A 20,198-nucleotide genomic window follows, 5' to 3' on the forward strand; every position below is an offset into this window, starting at 1 on the left:
TTCCGGGTCCTGTTCTCTGGAGCAGCAGAAAACAAGCTTGTTCCTTCCTCAATATGACACCCCTTCAAGTATTCAAACAGGGCTATCATATCACCTCTTAACCATCTCTTCTCCAGGCTAAACATCCCCCGCTCCCTAAGTTGTTCCTCATAGGACATGGTTTCCAGACCCTTCACCATTTTGGTCACCCTCCTTTGGACACGATCCAGTTTTTCAACATCCTTTTTGAATTGTGATGCCCAGAACTGGACACAGTATTCCAGGTGGGGTCTGACCAAAGCAGAATAGAGTGGCACTATTACTTCTCTTGATCTAGACACTATACTTTTATTGATGCAGCCTTTTTAGCTGCCACATCACACTGTTGATTCATGTTCAACTTGTGGTCTATTTGGACTCCAAGATCCCTTTCACACGTAGTCTCGTTCAGTCAGGTGTCCCCCATCCTATATTTGTGCATTTCATTTTTCCACCCTAAGTGTAGTACCTTACATTTCTCTGTGTTTAAGTTCATTTTGTTAGCTTTGGCCCAGCTTTCTATTCTATTCAGGTCATTTTGAGTTTTGATCCTGTCCTCTGGAGTATTAGCTGCTACTCCTAATTTGGTGTCATCTGCAAATTTAATAAGTACGCGGCTTTGAGCACATGCACACAATCCGTGGGGAGCGCGTGGGGTGCAAGGGGCGGTGGGTCCTATTCAGATGAATGGGTGTGCGTCAATGGTGCGTGCATGCCGCCGCACACACGAGCCCCATTCAAATGAATGGGGCTTGAGCATAGGTAGAATTCGCCTTAGGCATAAGGCAAGGGTCCACTGTATGCCCCAATTCTGTCATCCAAGTCATTGATAAAGATGTTAAATAGCACTGGGCCCAGGACAGACCCCTGTGGGACCCCACTGGTCACTTCTCTCCAGGATGAAAAGGAGCAATTGTGGATTGTAATTTGATAGTGCTTTCCAGTCAGGTTACTGTCATTGACATTTGTAAGGTAGCCACCTGGAATACCCCTTCATTCATGCATTCCTTCATTCGTCATTAGAGGTTTGACAAATATAATTTGGTGGATGCCACCTTTGGAAGAAAGATAATGGAGGAGTGGCACAGTCACATTCCTGCCTATTTACTTCGAGTTGGGGGCTTGGGTATGTCTCAAGTTGTGTAGATTCCTTCCCTCACCTACCCAGAGAATGCTATATTGGTTACTAATTGTAAAGGTGCACGTTCATGGTAAGTAACCAATGTGGCATTCTCTAGGTTATTGAGAGCGGGAATCCATCCCCTTCCACAATGACTGCTGAGCATTTTCTAGGGGTGCAATGGGTTATATCTACTTTTTATCTACAGTTTTCTCAGTATTATTCCTCTTAGTTTTCTGTATTAAGGCTTGACTAGTAAGTGAACTGGTCTCCAAGATGACTGAGTGGGAGGAGTCATCAAAGTCTGTCATCAGTTATCACAAGACCATGTGGGTCTTTCTGCCTGACTAAGCAGTGATGGGAATATAACCCAGGTTGTGTGGATTCCTCTCAACAACACAGATTATGTAAGTAACCAATGTGGCATTTTTCTTCCTAAATTTTCATAGAAAAGAAGCACATGACAAAATACATAACAAACACTAAATGAACCTCTGCCACATTTTCAGGACTGAGAATCAGTTTAAATAATTTATAATTTGGAAGATTTGGATGTCTCTTTTTTGCATTTTAATAAAATGATTTTGAATGTTATAGCCTTTACCATTCCCTGAATATACTACCAGTAAATGCATCAGATCCCATCTATCTTGGATCCTAAGGAGGGTCAGCTCTGGTTAGCACTTGGATGGAAGACCACCAATGAATACCAGGTGCTGTAGGCTATAATTCAGAGGAATGAACTGGGCAAACTTCCTTTGATTATTTCTAAGAAAACCCTATGAAATTCATGGGGGTCACCATAAATTGACAGGTGACTTAAAGGTGCTCTTCCAGACCCGCATGTACACACACTTACCACTACATGTTTTATTTTACTTTCTAAGAGTCAGACACTAACATCTTTAATCCATCTTTACAGTATGATCAATACAAAACTCCCATGGAGAATATTGGTCTTCAAGACTCTTTACTATCTCGGTTTGATTTGCTTTTCATTGTTTTGGATCAAATGGATTCAGAACGAGATAGAGAGATCTCAGACCATGTCTTGCGGATGCATCGTTACAGAGCAGCTGGTGAACAGGACGGGGATGGTGAGTGTCTCTTCCCTATTCCTTTCTGTGTGGCAAATGGAAAACAGTCAAAATATTACACAAGGCTACTCTTTCTTACACCTTCACTGCATTTTTCACATCCTCAAGGAAGCAAGGATGTTTTAGATGATAATAGTAGAATGCTTCTACTTTATTGCCTGTGCACAATGCACACAGATTTAAAAGACTATTCTTAACAAAATAGCCTAAAGGACAATTTTACCCCACCTAATCAGAAGTCATCCTGAAAGGTAAAGGGGAAATGGCATTTTGCCTATGTGTGTCAAGATGGTGCTGGACTCCACCCTGCTGGAAGTAAGGGAACAGTAATTACAACTGGAAACACAAATATGCCCGCAATAAAATTATAGTTCTGATAAAAGGTTCTGAATAAAAAGCACTTGCAGCTGAACAGGAAGTTAGGAGCTTTACTGAATGGACCAAGAACAAAAGGTGTGTATCACATTAAATGGTTCCATTATAAGCCTTTGAGGTGCCACCTGAAACCTCAAGACAGGCTGTCCAGAGTGAGGATTTGTGCCCAGCATGCCAGGGTCCCAATTCACATGATGAGAGAGAGATTCTTTATGGCATTTTATTAAATCTTGCAAAATTAAGTACATGGAACTTAGAAGCAATATACTGTAAATCAGTCTCTGCTGGTGCATGTCAATTTTATTCAAATATTTTCACTGCTTTTACTGAAAATTTGTTTTGCTGCTACAATAACAATAAAGAACACCGCAACTGCCGAAAGTGCAGGTTCCCTGACGAATTGTACGTGGTATAATTTCATTCAGTAGCCTAATTGGATTTACCATAGAGATGTCTCAGAAATTGTTCCTTTATATTTCCAGCCATGCTATTAGGTAGCACAGTAGACCTTCTGGCTACTGAGGATCCTGCTTTTGCTGCAGAGGAGGATCAAGAGATGCAGGTGTATGAAAAACATGATGACTTACTGCATGGGCCTAAGCGTCGCAAGTAAGCACTTTCTCAGTTGTCTTCTTTCTCATGGATAGTTGAATAATTATTCCTTCTTTGTGGTCTCTGTGAATCACATAAATGGGTTGCCCTGTGCTTGCGCAGTGCTTCTTTGGAAACTTGTAGACCGATTACATACGTGTTTTGGAAGTAGCCCGATCCACTCTCTGAGCAGCCTGCTAGCTCATTTCCCACCTAAGTCTTCAGTTCCATGAACCCCACTCTCTAAGGAGAGGCATACAGCAAGAGGAGGGTGGGAGGGGTTGTGTAATTTAACAGATGACCACTCAAAGAAATACAGTTACAGCTAAGCAATCTGTCCTCCCCAGCGCTTAAGGTTGCTTACAATAATATACACTTTTACTGCTGAAAAATACAAATCAACAGGGTAGAAATCTACCCCACATTTTTCCATTCACAGAATGAGGAATCTGATGTCAAAAGAATCTAAGAGCAGCCATTCTGGGTTAAACAAAGGACAGTTACTAATAGTGAGGCACAGTATGATGACAAGGCAATACATGTCCAGTTTTGTTTACCCAAAGTATCTCCCTTTCAACAGAGATAAATTAATTGTGGATAAGTATTACCCAGCCCTGGATCTTTGGATGTTATGAGGCTGTAACTTTCCTGCAGAGATGAAATCCAGAGATTTTTCAGAACATTTTCTTAGGCTATATTTTCCCATGCAAATCATACTAGTCTGGATGGTTGTATTGCAATCAGTTTTGTTATATAGGCTAAATATAGGTTATGAGCATGTAGTTGTTATTTTGAGTGAACAAATGTGGAAAAACCTTAGTGCTCTTAGGAATAGATTAACAAATGAATGTATGACCACACTTGTTTTGATTTCACAGACTGCCTTTGAAATTAGTCATGCATAGCCGAGACAAAATATGGTATTTTGACTGTGCCCATAGACTCACATCCATCTTTTAATGAAATACAGTGATCAACTAGTTGTACTAAATGAAATTGCTGAAGGTGCTATAGGCTTACCTCAGCAAAAAGATTTAAACCTCTGTATAAGTTATATCAGCTCTCCATGAATCTAAAAAATGTTCTTTCAGGATAGCCATTTTTGATAAATATAGAGAAAGTATATGCTGTTTTCTATACCTTATTGCAAGTGTTCCAGTAAAAGAATTTCCACAGTGAATCTCTGAACATGTGTGAATATAAGATTTTAATTAAATGTTCTAAATCAGATAATTTACTTTAAAAAAAAGCATGATTCCATCATCTTCAGCAAGAATGAGCAATATTTCCAAGGTTGCAGACCAGTGCTAGGCAGACCCAACCCTTCATGAATTTGTCTGTTCCTTTTGAAACTATGTCCTGGTAATTTATCTTGTAACCACATCTGATGTCAGTCTTGTTTCATTGGAACGATTGCGTGTATTATGTGGGAGAAATCATGAATATTTGTTTATAGTTTTACTTAATCTGTTCTCCCAGTCATTTTTACCTTTTAAACAACAAAGTCTGAATTTCTTCTTCATAAAAGAAAATTGTGAATGCCATCACCCCTCCTAGGATTGGCAGTTTTGGGAGTTGAAGATCAATGTGAATTCTAAAGAGGTTTTCTTGTCTTTTACTTTGTTCTTTGTACATCTTTGCACACTCCTTGGGCTGTAAATATTTGATTGTTAGAACTGTTACACCTGATATGTTGGTGAGTGAGGCTCATCATTCGTGAAACCTGATTGCTTTGTCATGCAGAGAGAAAATAGTAAGCGTGGCATTCATGAGGAAATACATACATTTTGCCAAAATGCTCAAGCCAGTCTTGACTGAGGAGGCTGCTGCCTTCATAGCACAGGAATATTCTTCCCTTCGCAGTCAGGACCAGATCAGCTCAAACATTGCCAGGGTAAGTAGCAAGCTTGGTATTTCTAATGAGAAGGAGAAGGGGAGAAGATCAAAGTTCAAATATGAATAATGATCCAGTGGATTCGATTCTAATACTATATATTGTCTATGAGAAAATCTTACGCTGTATTAGTCTGTGCAGTATTGTGCCATGGCTGAATCTAGGTTGAACTTCTTGATGAACTAGAAAGTGTACTGGATGGACACATTGCCCCTGGATGGGTGCATATTTTTCATTCAAAGATTGGCTTCTCAGAGTGAGGATCAGAATAATTCTGTATCTCTTTAAATTTTGAGAAGAGGATATTTTCCTTCTCTGGAAAACCAAGTGGTTTCCATTGAAGGGGTGGAGGATGAGGACTCCTACACTTAACACAGTTTAATATCGATACACTGGAAAGGACCTGAAGACGACCCTCTGCAGTCTCCTAGTTAGATTAATTTGTGACCTTTGTTGTTTCTTTCATATCACAGAGGACCACATAAAGTGGGCAATACTGTCCTGCTAATATGCTTGTGCTGCGGTTGCAATCAGCAGCTACATAATTTTGGTTGTCTTCTCCCATTAATGCATTGTTTTGTTTATCTATTAGGTGTTTATCTATTAGGTGAGTGCCCAAAGCCAGAATAACCATAAATATCCATATCTCTTTCTTTTTGTTCTTCAGCAGCTGATTGGTTATATCTGTTCTTTTCCAGACTTCTCCTATCACAGCCCGCACATTGGAGACACTGATCAGACTCTCAACTGCACATGCTAAAGCAAGGATGAGTAAAACAGTTGACAAGCAGGATGCTGAAGCTGCTTTAGAGCTGGTTCAGTTTGCCTACTTTAGAAAGGTGAGTTGAGAGGTGTAGGTTATAAGATGAAACAAAACAAAAACAAAATTGGAATAGATAATTGGTTGACTTGGTCTGCTGCCACCAAATGGGAGGGTTCTCAGCCTATTGCTCTGCTGCCACCAAGTGTGAGGGCTTCCACTTATTCCTTTCTCTGTCATGAATGTGAGGATCTCCTCCCATCCCACTGCTATGGCCACCAACTGTGGGGATTGTGGGGCTTTACCACGTAACTAACCAGTTTTTCACCAGGTGTGAGGCTTGACCTAAATCTTCACTGCCACTAATGGGAAGACTTCCACAAATCTCATGATTACCACTAAGAGCAGTTGCTTTTCTTTTTCCGCACCTCTGCCACCAATGTAAGGATCTCCCACTGTCCTACTGCTGTGGCCACCAATTGATGAGGACCTCCTAGATGCCTTCAAGATAGCTGAGAGAGATATTATGCAATTTAAATCCCCCTGGACACTACCCCTCTTAACCACTTCTTCTTCTGTGTCGTATTTCAATAGAATTTGATAAAATTTGCCAATTAAGTTGTTCTCTTCTTTAGTTAGAATTTTCCCCAATTCAGATTCTTCTCCCTTCAATTCAAAACCATAAATTTTTAGATCCATTTCATATCTTTAAAGAATTTGTCTGTGTGTGAACCAAGAACAATTCCAACCTTCTTCATTTAATTTTTCTCTTGTTTTTACTGCGCAATTGTCGTTCTTTACTTCTAAAATGTCTCCATAATTATACCATTTTGTTTCTTTAAACATTTCTTTCCTATAAAAAGCTTCATAAGGGGAAATCCACCAACCCATTTTTGGTAGAATTGTTCTTTTGTACCTATTCCAAATTCTCATAAGAGGTTTTCTAATACAATGGTTCAAAAAACTATTTTGTTGGGTTTTCTCATATACCAAATATGCATGCCAGCCAAAACATATGCCATCCCCTTCCAAATCTAATAGTCTCTCATCTGCTAATGTAACCCAGTCCCTTGTCCACAACAGGCTAGACGCTTCGAAATATAATTTTAGATTTGGGAGGTTTAAACCACCCCTATTTCATGTGTCCTGTAAAATCTTTAATTTAATTCTCGGTTTTCTTCCCCTCCAAATGAATTGGGCTATGTCCTTATTCCAATCATTGAATGGTTTATCTGAGGTAATTATAGGAATCATTTGAAATAAAAAACAGTATTCTTGGCAACACATTCATTTTAATTACTGACAGTTTATTCCAATTAATCAAATCCATTTTAATTCTAGACCATAACGTTTTATAATTATTTTCAAATAACTCCGTCAACTTTTTGGTAATTTGAATTCCCAAATACTTAGTTTTCTTCCCTACCTTTATACCTGATTTATCCTCTAGTTCCTTCTCCTCTTTACTTCTTATATTTTTGGTCAAGATAATTGATTTGTTTTTATTGATTTTACAACCTGTAATCACCCTGAATAGTTCAAATATTTCCAAAGCTTTATCTATATTTTCCAAAGGGTCTTCCATCATTATAATCACATCATCCGCAAAGGCCCTAATTTTGTATTCGTGCTTTTTAATCTTAACTTTTTTCAGATCTTCATTTGATTTTATCTCTTTGATAAGAAGTTCTATAACTAATAGAAATAGCAACAGTGAAAACGGGCAACGTTGTCGAGTTCCCCTCTGAATATTTATAGCTTTTGTTCTTTCCCCATTAATCCTTAATTGAGCTTTTTGATTACTGTAAATTTTTCCCATCCAATTATCAAAGTTCCCCCTACATTAAAATTTTTAAAGAGATCCAATAATAAATCCCAGTTTACCGAATCGAAGGCCTTTTCAAAGTCTAAAAAGAATAATCCCAGTTTTTTATTGTTATGTCATTCAAAATATTCTAATATATTAATTGCGACCTTTAAATTCTCTCTCATGTGTCTCTTTGGTAAGAAGCCTCTTTGTTCTTCATCAATTGTCTCTTGTAAATATTTTTTCAACCGTCTGGATAATATAAATGCAAATAATTTATAATCGTTATTAAGGAGGGAAATCGGCCCATAATTTGTCGGATCCTGTGCATCTTTCCCTTCTTTCTGTATAAGTAATTTCAGCTTCTTTCCATGAATCTGGCAATTTTCCTTCTAGTGCCTCATTCATCACCTGTTGGATAGGGTCCACTATTTCCTCAATAAATGTCTTATAGAATAGGGCCGTTATACCATCATTCCCTGGAGCTTTACCCACCTTACTCTGATTTATTGCCTCCCTTTTTTTTTTTTTTTTTTTTTTTTTAGTAATCGGTTGGTTTAAACTTTTTTGTTGTTCTTCTGTTAAGGTTTGAATTTTAGTATTGTCCAAATATTCCTTGATCTTACTTTTTCCTATCTCATGCCTAGAATACAAGTTCTCATAAAATTCTAAAAACACTTCTTCTGTATCTTTTTGTTGTGTTACTATTTGATCCCCCCTTTTTATTTTATTAATAGATCTCTTTTTCTTTCCTTAATTTGAAGGCTAACCATTTCCCCATTTTGTTTGCATGTTCGAAGTTATTTTGTCTTATTTCTTTCAATTTCTTTTCTAATTCTGTAACTGCTTCTATGTCCAATTGTTTCAGCAATATTTTTTATTTCTTTCTGTACTTTTTTATTTTGGGGATGATTCTTCAGTTCCTCTTCCTTATCTTTCAATAAATTGTTTAACAGTAGTAATCTTTGTTTTTTCTGTCTCTGATAAATTATATTCTGTTGAATAAAGAAACCTCTTATCGTAGCTTTTCCCGCATCCCAGACTGTAGCTATATTGACTTCCTTATTAACATTTTCTTCAAAAAATAGTTTTATCATTTTCTTCCCCTTATTTATTATATCTTCATTTCTTAATAGATCTTCATTTAATTTCCAATTAAATTTTTTAAAGGGTTCTCTTAAATTTAATAATATTGGATTATGGTCAAAGATTTCTCTATTTAGCATCTCCATTTTTTAACCTCTTTAATCAACAAGGACGACATCAGAAACAAGTCGATCCTTGATAACGATTCATGTCTCTCTGAATAGAAAATATAACTCCTCTCTTCATTATACACTCGGCCCTCGGGTTACGAAATTAATCCGTTCCGCCGCCATTTTCGTAACCCGGAAGGCTTCGTAAGCCGAGAAAGCCATAGGCGCTAATGGAGAAAAGCCGCGATTTGGTGCGAAATAGCGCCGAAAAGCACCAAAAGGTTATTCGTAACCCGGAATAACCTTCGTAACCCGGAAATATTTTTTTTTCGTAACCCGGAAATTTCGTATCCCGGCGCATTCGTATCCCGGGGTAAGAGTGTATAAATGTCTCCAGATCTCAGTTAGTGAAAATTTGTCTAGTAATTGAAAAAATTATTTTGGGAGTTTCCCTTGATTTTCTTTAATTTTCTTACCAGAGGTTCTGTCTAGTTTAGGTTCGATTACCCCATTAAAATCTCCTGCTAATATTATGTGTTCATAGTCAAAATTTAACATTAAAATTTAACATTAAAAAAAAAACATTAACATTTAAAAAAAAATTTAACATTATTCTATTTCATTTACTGTAAAATGCATTTTTATTTTCTTGGGGACTGTAAATACCTATTATTAATACTTTTTTACCACTCCAAGGTATTTCTACACCTAAAAACTGTCCATTTTTGTCTGTAAATACCTCTTTAGATTCCAGATGGTTTTTTACGTAGTTGATCACACCTCTTTTGCTTTTATCTATCGAACTCGCATATTCTTTCCCTAATTTAATGTTTTTAATTAGTCTTATATCCTTTGTTTTTATGTGGGATTCTTGTAGACAAGCAATATCTGGATTTATTTTTTCCAAATACAAGAAAATTCCCTCTCATTTCAGACCAACTGCCATATACCAGCCCTTACTGTCAGGGAGGTCCTCCTAATGTTGAGGTGGAATCTCTTTTCCCATTGTTCCGGGTCCTGTTCTCTGGAGCAGCAGAAAACAAGCAAAATCCCTCCTCAATGTGACATCCCTTCAAGTATTTAAACAGGGCTGTTATATCACCTCTTAACCTTCTCTTCTCCAGGCTAAACATCCCCAGCTCCCTAAGTCATTCCTCATAGGACATGGTTTCCAGACCCTTCACCATTTTAGTCGCCCTCCTCTGAACATGCTCCAGTTTCTCAACATTCTTTTTGAATTGTGGTGCCCAGAACTAGACACAGTATTCCAGGTGGGGCCTGACCAAAGCAGAATAGAGTGGCACTATTACTTCCCTTGATCTAGACACGATGCTTTTATTGATGCAGCCTTAATTTGTCTTGGCCTTTTTAGCTGCAGCATCACACTGTTGACTTATGTTCAATTTGTGGGCTACTTGGACTCCTAGATCCCTTTCACATGTAGTCTCATTCAGCCAGGTGTCCGCCATCCTTTATTTGTGCATTTAATTTTTCTGCCCTAAGTGCAGTATCTTACATTTCTCTGTGTTGACTTTCATTTTGTTATCTTTGGTCCAGCTTTCTAATCTGCTCAAGTAATTTTGAATTTTGATCCTGTCCTCTGGGGTGTTAGGAGCTGCTTCTCCTAATTTGGTGTCATCTGCAAATTTGATAAGTATGCCCTCAATTCTGTCATCCAGGTCATTGATAAAGATGTTGAATAGCACTGGGCCCAGGACAGAATCCTGTGGGAACCCATTGGTCACTTCTCTCCAGGATGAAATGGAACCATTGTTCAGCACCTTTTGTGTTTGGCTGGACAACCAGTTACAAATCCGTGTAACAGTTGTGTTGTCGAGTCCACATTTTACAAGCTTGTTTGCAAGAATGTCATGGGAAACCTTGTCAAAGGCCTTACTGAAATTAAGATATACTTTATCCACAGCATTCCCTTCATCTACCAAGCTGGTAATTTGATCAAAAAAAGAGATCGGATTTGTCTGGCATGACTTGTTTCTCTGAAACCCATGTTGACTTTTTGCGATTATGCCATTGCATTCTATATGTTCGCAGACACTCTGTTTAATGATCTGCTCTAGAATCTTTCCTGGTATTGATGTCAGGCTAACTGGACGATAATTGTTGGGATCCTCTTTTTTCCCCTTTTTGTAGATGGAGACAACATGAGTCCTGCTCCAGTCTGCTGGGACTTACGTTCTCCAGGAGTTCTCAAAGATTAGTGCCAATGGCTCTGAGATTACATTAGCCAGTTCTTTTAATATTCTTGGATGTAGTTCATCTGGTTCTGGAGACTTAGAATCATAGAGTTGGAAGAGACTCATTTAGATTAACCAGATATTCCTGTACTATCTCTTCTTTTTTATTCTGTGCTGAAATTCCCGTATTCTGTCCTCTGCTCCATTTTCCTCAGGTTGAGCACCCTTTCCTTTTCTGAGAACACTGAAGTAAAGAAGGTGTTGAGTAATTCTCTGTATTTGAGGAAGTAGGCAAAAGTTCATACAACCAACTCATATCTTTCAGTTAGTCTCAAAGGTGCTGCATTCTTTAAATCCCTATGATTTCGTTAGTGATTCCATAGTTTAACCAACTAGTACTCTGTGTGGATGTACTTCCCTTTATTTGTCCTGAATAGCATAGCATTCACCTTCAGTGGAAGACCTTAGGCTATCTCTTTCCACCACCTCATGCATAATTTTATATTTTGTAATTTTCTCATTTATAATTTTTTCCTAAGCTAAACTGTACATAACTAAGCTAACTATATCTAAAACAAGCATATACAAACCACATTAATAAAACAAATTTAATTAAATGACTAAACTAAAACAAACATGCGCTACTGACTACCCACACTTGATGTGTGTACCACTATTACTATGCTTCCTTGTATATGAAATAATATTTATGCCTCTACAGTATACAAATTGTTTATTTTACAAAACCTAGAGCTGATTAATATCCTAAATGAGACTTCAACTATGTAATAAACGATTCTCAATCTAATTGTTCAAAGATTTCTCTTTGATCAACATTGTCAATTCTACCATTTCCAGCAAGTTGAGTCATCTTCATCAGTTAGTCTTTTTGTGTTGGAGTATTAGTATTCTGCCATCTCTGAGCATATATTATTCTTGCTGCTGTGACTGTATATTTCTTCTCAATTTGATTGGTCAGCATTCCAAACAAGTATCTAATTTAAACTTTATCTTGACTTCAAAAATATCTTCCAATATGAAATGAATTTGAATTTAATATTTCTGTGCTTTATCACAGGCCTACCACATATGAAAAAATGAACCTATACATATTCTGTTTACATTTCCAGTATCCCTTAAATTGTAACTCAATGTAAAAAAAATTATTAGATTTATTGATCTATAAGATATAAAAACATTCTTTCAAAAACAAACAGGTAAATCAGAAAATAAATAAATAAAATATATGGATCATACCATACAAAAGTTATAATGTTGGTCTAACATACTGTTACTATATCTGGCTCTAAAATGTTCAGTCTTCAAAAAGGAGAACCAGAAGGAGAATTGTGAGGTCCCAATTGATTGCAGATCTTTTCTTGAATCAGTCCAAAAAAAGAATCTAATGCCTTGCTCCAATCAGTCTGTCTCAAAATTTGCCCATAGGATGATGTCCTGCACCCAAGCCTTGTAAGTTTTCCAACTGCTCCCCCATCCTCACAACCAGTGAAAGGTGCAGCTAAGGAAGTGAGCTCATGTGGGCAGGAGACACCACCACACAAAATGATTGGCAAGGCTACATCATGGTTTTAAGGGACTTGGAAAAGAATTTTCATGCAACCCTTGTCCATACCATGGTCCTAAAGGCTGCTGGTTCCCCTTGCATTTCTTGTACACCAGTACTGAATGCCACGTTGCCACCCCCTTTTCCCTCACTGCCCCCCCTCCAGATCCATCATCACTCGTTTAAATTCTACCAATTGAGCTGTTAGGTCAACTGGCCTTCCAGATTGATCCAGCAATGTTCTCCTCCCTCCTCTGATCACCAGGAGTCTAGTTTGCATCCAATGTTTTTAACAAATAATGGTATTTAAAAGTTCTTTGACAGTTATTAGAAGTTGATTTGAAAGAACAGAAATTTGCATGAAATAAAACCTCTTATCCACACAGTGGAACTGCTGAGCACAAATTCTTTAGTAGGACCTGTCATTTCCTGTCTCTATACATTCCAAGAAAGGCAGGAGGAGGAGGACAGAGTTCATTTAGTTTACTTTCCTTCTCGCTATGTAGTAGGAAAGTTCCTGGTTATGGCTGCAATAAGACAAACAATTTAACTCTTCATTTACTATTAAATTTGCAGTATTTAAATCTTAAGACTCTTAATTGCAATTCATATATTTCTTTCTTAACAAACTTGATTATTTCTTTGTGTGGTTAATGCATGTTTCTTCATTGTGGTTTTTAATGCAAAAGTTTTAAAATAGTCAGTCATGGTTTGTTTGTTTTTTTAAAAAAAACAACTCTTCCTCTCCATTCTTTGAGTCAGCAATTAACTCACTTTTTTTAGTCTGAAGAGACAAATGTGTCAGAAGTTACTTATAGCCAACAATTGGGTGTTTCTAATAGCAATTCTCAGTTTCTATCTTTCTTTAAAATAATCGGTTGTGGCACTTGTGACAAGAGATGGTGGCCAGTAGCAGTGGGTCCCCTTGCTCCCCGTCCCCTCTGCCAGTTCCTTGATCTTCTGCTTGCCCCTTTTTCTATATCTTTATCAGCTTTGCACTATCATTTTTCAGGGGCATTACCAGAGCCCCATACAGTATGGTTACACTATAACTGTGTATAAGGACAATTTGATGGACAGTTTTGTTTTCAATGCTATTTTAAATTGAGCTTAGAACTTTTACACATACGCACACTGGCTCAGCCTTTTGTTGATTTAATGTTGTTACTCCAAAGTTGTCATTCTTAGTCAGTTCCTGCCAGCACAAATTCCATCAGTGTATTCTCCCATTTCTCTGTCTGAGTGGTGTCCATAAGCTAGCAAGCAGTTCGTAAGACATAGAATCATAGAGTTGGAAGAGACCACAAAATTTCCTGTTTCTGTGTGAAGTGCCATTTTGCTAATAAGCTGCTTCTATGAAACTCAGTTATTTCATAGTTGCTGAGCAAATCTCTGATTCGTAATTTGGTTGGCTTTTCTCATTTGAAAAGGTTCTGGAAAAAGAAAAGAAACGTAAGAAGCAGAATGGAGATGATGTAGACCAAGAAACAGATGGTGAAGGTGCAGATGAAAATGAAAGACAACAAAAAAAGAGGTAGGAGGAATAGAATAGGAAGAAGATATTTTTAAAAAGAGTCTACAGCAGTAGTTCTTAACTTTTGGCTCTCCAGATGTTTCAGCTCTCAGGAGATCTGCTCTTTCACCATGCCATTAAGGAACACCTAACGTTAAGACCCAGTGGTGTGCTGGGAAGTATATAACTATTTTCATCTTATTATAGCTTTCTGTCCAACTGATGGCTGCCTTTGTGAGTTGTTCCCAGTCTGATACATAGAGTTCACTTCAAAGTAGCCTAAACGGCCTGTGCCTGATTGGTTCTTGCTTGGCTGATCTGCATAAAATACTATCTGGATATATGATACTAAATACTCTCAGAAACCAAAAGGATTTGGAATGAACTTTACTCTGTCTTTGAATTGCTTCCACCAGCTTCCAGTAGTTTTCAGTTCCTCATCAAAGGAATGGAAGGGAGAAAAATACAGACAAGGGATTATTTTCCACAGAATAACTCAGACTGTATTGCAGAATTTGTGTGATTTATGCCAGTCACATACATGGAATTTTTCTAGTTAAAAAATAATTTCTAGCACAGAATTACATGGGTGCATGCACAAGCAAACATTGCAGGTATTATTTGCTAGCAATCTGTGCATGATAAATATTGTTGTTAACTTTTTGTCCTTTTGTAGAAAGATGACACTTTCTAGTGATCATGAGTCCATGGAAGAGGGCACCATTGATCCTTATGACTTCAGGGACACTGAAGAGGAAATGCTAGAAGGTGAGTAGATTCCTTTCAGCCTTTACTTTGAGTGGATTTAAACAAAGCTTTAATTTTAATATATAATGGACTATGCCAGCAGTTGGGACTTAACTCATATATATGTTAGGCTGGAAAAGTCACTTGATAGCTAGCAAACCAAATCTTTGAAGGTTGCTGAAAACTGTTAGTAAATTGTAGCTCACCAAATTGTGAATGATGGATCTTTTGAAACCAGATTATGTGGAGTTCCAGCTCGTTTTGACCATCCAAATATTTACCACTTGCACCATGTATGTGTTATTTGTTCCATGGATACATACAAACAATGTGATATAATTTAGTGCAATGCTGTCTAATTAAAATATGATTTGGAGGAGCTGTAAAATGGTTGCTGTGATAACCACATTATTCATAAAAAACAAATTGAAGGAAACAGTGCACTCCTGTATATGTCTGATAAGAAGTAACTCCCATCAAGTTCAGTACCATATCATCCTAGATAAGTGAATATAGTGTTGTTTGTTATTAATTGCTGGCAGGTTAACTTCAATTCCAGGTGACTCTATAAATATCCAGGGTATTTCTGGGTCTCGTTCAGTTAGGTTTAATCATGTAAATCTATTTTTTAAAAAACATTATCTTTAAAAATATTATTAACATGTTTTGTTTTGGTGTGTGATCAATTTTCCCCTGGTCTAAAGCACAGCATAGAAATTTCTTCTTCTGCCTTTTTAGTTGGAGCGTAAACCTGGATTATGGTTACATTGATGGTTTTTATTTATATTATTTGGTCAGACTTTGCATTATATCGCCTGACAGCTTTTGCTACATCTCTCCTCACTATTAATGCTACCCCATTTTTTCTTTGATTTTCATTTCCTAAATAAATCTGTATACAGTCGGCCCTCCATATTCATGGTCTTGAGACACACGGTTTCAATTATCCGTGAGGTCAAAGCCACTAATGTGGGCATTCCTCCTCCCCTTACCCCACCTTATATCTCCTTGGGCAGACCAGGCAGAGATCGGGAAGGCGAAGGCAGGAGGTTCCTTGCCCCGACCCTTCTCCTCCCCAATCCTCTCCCTGGACAGCCCAAGGAAAGGATCGGGGAGGAGAAGGGTCTTGGAGGAGCCGAGGCACCTCTTACTTTCTCCTCCCTGATCGTCTCCTTGGGATGCCTAAGGGGAAGATGGGGAGGAGAAGGGGCAGGGAGCCAATTAAAGGGACAGGAAAGTGGGGGGAAAAGGAGCACACAGCCCTGCTCCTCTTCCCCCGCTCACCCTTCCCTTTAACTGGCTTCTGAGTCCAGGGTGGAGTTATTTGCGATTTTTCCATATTCACAGGGCTCTCATTCCCCTAACCCCTGCGAATATGGAGGGAGGACTGCAATAATCTGATTGAAAATATTCCATTCTTGTCCAGTTTAGCTCAGTCACCTCAGGTATTGCAATGTTTATTCATGCCATTTCTTGTATTACAGTGTCTAGCTTCCCATGATTCGTGCTTCTGACATTCTGTGTTCCTGTGTTTTGCAGCTTTGGACTTTCCTTTCACCTCTAAGTATATAAATAGATGAATGTTTTTTCGTCTTGAGTCATTAGCTACAGCACTACTAATAGTTGTCTCTGCTCTTCCCAAGTAGCTTATGGAGTGCATTCTTGAACTGGGAGTCACCTTTTTCATTTTGGATTGTCCTATCACAGGGTTGTTGTGGTCCGAGACATCCAAAAGTGGTTTACCAGTGCAGCCATCTGCACAGTACTAACAAATGTTAGGTATGGTGGGGCCAGCATCACTCCACCCCCACACCATTTGCTGCTGCTCAGTAGCTATTTGGCACAGTTAATCTGATGTGGGAGACCCTACCACCAGCACTGCCTTAATCCTATCAGCAAAGAAAGGTAGTGGCAATAGCATTTTAGCTTTCCTCTGTGAAGGCTAATGGATATTATTTAATATGTTCGCAAGAAGATGGCCTGAGTTGTAAGCATATAAACTGCACTAGGTTTGTTTTAATCTATCTTCTCAACAAATGTAAGAAATGTGCTGCTATTCCTGTATTTTTTGGATGGAGAATTCCAACTGACAATAAGTAAACTCCAAATGTGTATTTTTAAAGTGAGATTTGTATTAATTACCTCAGTTGCCTTTTTTGTAGGTGCTGTACAAACAGGGAGTATGTAATGCCAATTGCTAATTCCATTTCTTTCTTGATATATTCTAGTCCAAGCCCACACTCCAAAGACTTCTGAAATTACTGGTGCTGGGGAAATGAAATCAAAGTTGGCTGAATCCAGGTGGGTAGCATGAAGCAAAATACTATTGGACAAATTTTAATGAAATGTTGGCTCAGGTGTTTGTATACAGCTGCTGGGGCTTTATAGAGTTCCAGGAAATTCTTATGGCCCCTTCCTTGTTGTCTTTTCGCTGACAGGCTAAGACCTTCCTGTTCAAATAGGCATTTAAAACATGAAGATTTTAAAGAATGGGCTAGGGTGTTATATTGTTTTAAAGTGTTTTATAAACTTTTAGCCTTTTTAAACATGCAATTCTTTTAACATGTAATCAGTTTTTATATTATAATAATTGAATTCCATTTTAATGTATCAATTTTGTATGTGAAGTCGAAGGCTTTCATGGCCGGCATCCATAGTTCTTTGTGGGTTTTTCGGGCTATGTGGCCATGTTCTAGAAGAGTATTTCTGGTGTTTCGCCAACATCTGTGGCTGGCATCTTCAGAGAATGCTGATCTGGAAGAGAGTGGGTATACACACACACACACACACACACACACACACACTGTTGATCTAGATGCAGTAAAAAAGCTGATCTAGTACAATGCGTCAGTAAGGTACATAAGGTAGCTTACTTTTTAAAAAAATTCTGTAAAATCTTAATCCATTTGTATCTCTTGTCTGAAGCTGAACTGTTTTGATGTACAGAAAGTGTTACTGACTGGATGGCCCTTGTGGTTGCTTCCAACTCTACGATTCTATGAACTCATTAAAATAAAAATGTTTTGTAATAACAAACCACCTGGAAAATCATGAGACTCCATGTTTTGAATTTCCAATCCATTCTGTATAGCCATGTTCATTTGGGTTTTTTCCACTGTCTTTTCACTTTTCAAGGCTACTCTCACTATGATGTAGTTGTGTTTCAGTGGAGATTGTCCATATGTGGTATTGCAGTGCATTGGAAAGCTTTTGGATTAAGGCTGACTTGTAAATGACTGTTTAGAAATAGTGTTCCATTTAGGACTCTTTGAAAACTAAACTGTGGAATCAGCTGCGCACATTCTGGGTACTTGCTTTCTTATTCTTGGTAATGAGCCATATGCATAAGTGTCTCCATATAAACATTTTTTAAAACAGTACTGAATGATAATACTGGCAGGGACTTTTCAAAATTTGTTTTCTCTACATGCATAGATTTAAAGCATTCAAGACTGCGCTTCTGGAGGTATTCAAAGCTGCTCATGCACAGTCGGTGAGTCTGAAGAGTCTGATGGAGTCAATCAATCGAGACAACTCAAGCCCTTTTTTGCCTGAAGAAGTCAAGATAGCACTAGAAAAGATGCAAGATGACAATCAGATCATGATGTCAGATGACATAATTTTCTTGATCTGAAATGACACATAGGCAGAACGAAGAGTTTCTTTTTACTGCTTTAATGTGGACACTCTTGTCAGCAGCTGCCCATCTGACCCTTTCCTGATTTGACTTCAGTTGACTTTGACTTCATTTTGGATTACTTGCTGTAAGGAAAGCTGACTTGATATCTACACTATGAAACTTTTTTTTTCTTTTTCTAGTTCAAGGGGAAGGAATGGAAAGTAAAGATTTTCTTTTTTCAAATACAACTAAGGCCAACTACTTATTTCAACAATGTTTGAAAGAAACTTATTCTTATATCCTAAATTAAGGTAATATTGGAAGAAAGACAAACACAGAGCCCCTATAGTTAAACATTTTGATTACAGAGGCTGGTGTGACAATGGTAGAATTCTGGCTTTTACTTTTCTCTTCCCCTGTGAATTAAAACCTAGGTTGCATATCTACAATTTAGTTCGCCAGTTTTATTACATAATAATGATGGAATTATCTATTACAGCCTAAAGTGTATTTACAACCAAGGATTAGGAACGACAAGTTATATGACTATACATGCATATTTCTTTCCATTATACATGCCACCAACATTATCATTTGAACCATGATTCTTAAACTGAAACTTGGAAACAATAACATCTTCGTGGAATACCTTTGTTTACAATGAAAACATAGTTCTAAGAATGAAATTGAGTCTAGTTTTACATGCATCTAGAGAGAGTTATTTCTATATCTTCATACCCACCACTGCCTAATACCCTTCATAGAAAGTGATGTTAGCCATGTTGAATTAGAAAAGCACATATTCTGTCTTGCATTCTATTCTATTCTATTCTGCAAAAGTATTCAAACATCTGTGGACATATTAAAAATCATTCCTTTTTTCAATGTAAAGAAATCAATAAAATTAATACTGTATAGCAAATTTCAATATAGAATAAAGATGAATACAATTTTAACTGCATTCCTTACATTTATACATCCAGATTCTTTTAGGAGTTGTGTTGATAGTTGATCAAAGTATGACTTTTGCCTTCCTCCCTGCACAGGACTCAAGATTTAATGCCTTATGTATCTACAATATAGACTCATCTACAACATAGATTAAAACAAAATACAATGAAAAAGCTAATAATGAAAAGGTTTAAAAGCATTAAATAAGCAGTCCTATTAAAAACAATTTAAAACACTTTAAACACATTTAGAATATAAAAAGTTAAAGGTACAATGCACCTCATTTTAAAAACCCTTCTGCCACAACTAGTTAACAGCCAAAGGCATTTCTAAATAAATTTTTAAAAAGTACTTGCTTTCTGCCAGAAACAGACCAAAGACTTCTGTGAATGGAAGGAAGGAATCTGGGGAGATCCTGACAAATCACTGAGAAGGGTGTTCTCAGCAAACATGCTTGTGATGACCAAGAGATTCCTCCACCCCGATCTTAAAAGTTGGGAAGTTATGGAGCCCTGGTGGTGCAGTGGTTAAATACCTGTACTGCAGCTACTCACTCACAAACCACAAGGTTGTGAGTTCAGGGCCAGCTGGGGGCTCCGGGTCGACTCAGCCTGGCATCCTTCTATAGGTTGCTAAAATGAGTACCCAGCTTGTGGGGGGTCAATTAGCTTACACTTTGTAAACTGCTTAGTACATCGGTAAGCAGTATAGAAATGTGAACTAGGCAGTGCTGCTGTTAGATGGATATGCA

General features: G+C 37.6%; 1 protein-coding gene across 1 annotated transcript in view; it reads left to right on the forward strand.

The window, feature by feature from the left end:
- The window catches only part of LOC149313460 (DNA replication licensing factor MCM3-like), a 46,718-nt gene extending 27,288 nt beyond the window's left edge, over positions 1–19,430 (forward strand). The window contains exons 10-17 of the mRNA XM_089519135.1: positions 2,061–2,235; positions 3,093–3,219; positions 4,945–5,095; positions 5,794–5,934; positions 14,048–14,151; positions 14,807–14,898; positions 17,106–17,178; positions 18,313–19,430. Of these exons, the coding sequence (XP_089375261.1) occupies positions 2,061–2,235; positions 3,093–3,219; positions 4,945–5,095; positions 5,794–5,934; positions 14,048–14,151; positions 14,807–14,898; positions 17,106–17,178; positions 18,313–18,511 (1,062 nt within the window). The 3' untranslated portion in view covers positions 18,512–19,430. The remainder of the gene's footprint in view (positions 1–2,060; positions 2,236–3,092; positions 3,220–4,944; positions 5,096–5,793; positions 5,935–14,047; positions 14,152–14,806; positions 14,899–17,105; positions 17,179–18,312) is intronic.
- The last annotated feature ends 768 nt before the right edge of the window (positions 19,431–20,198 follow it).

The sequence above is a fragment of the Sceloporus occidentalis genome, unplaced genomic scaffold (genome assembly GCF_023333645.1).
Source record: "Sceloporus occidentalis isolate IW3139 unplaced genomic scaffold, rSceOcc1.0.p SCAF_4, whole genome shotgun sequence".
In the NCBI taxonomy this organism is placed as follows: domain Eukaryota; kingdom Metazoa; phylum Chordata; class Lepidosauria; order Squamata; family Phrynosomatidae; genus Sceloporus; species Sceloporus occidentalis.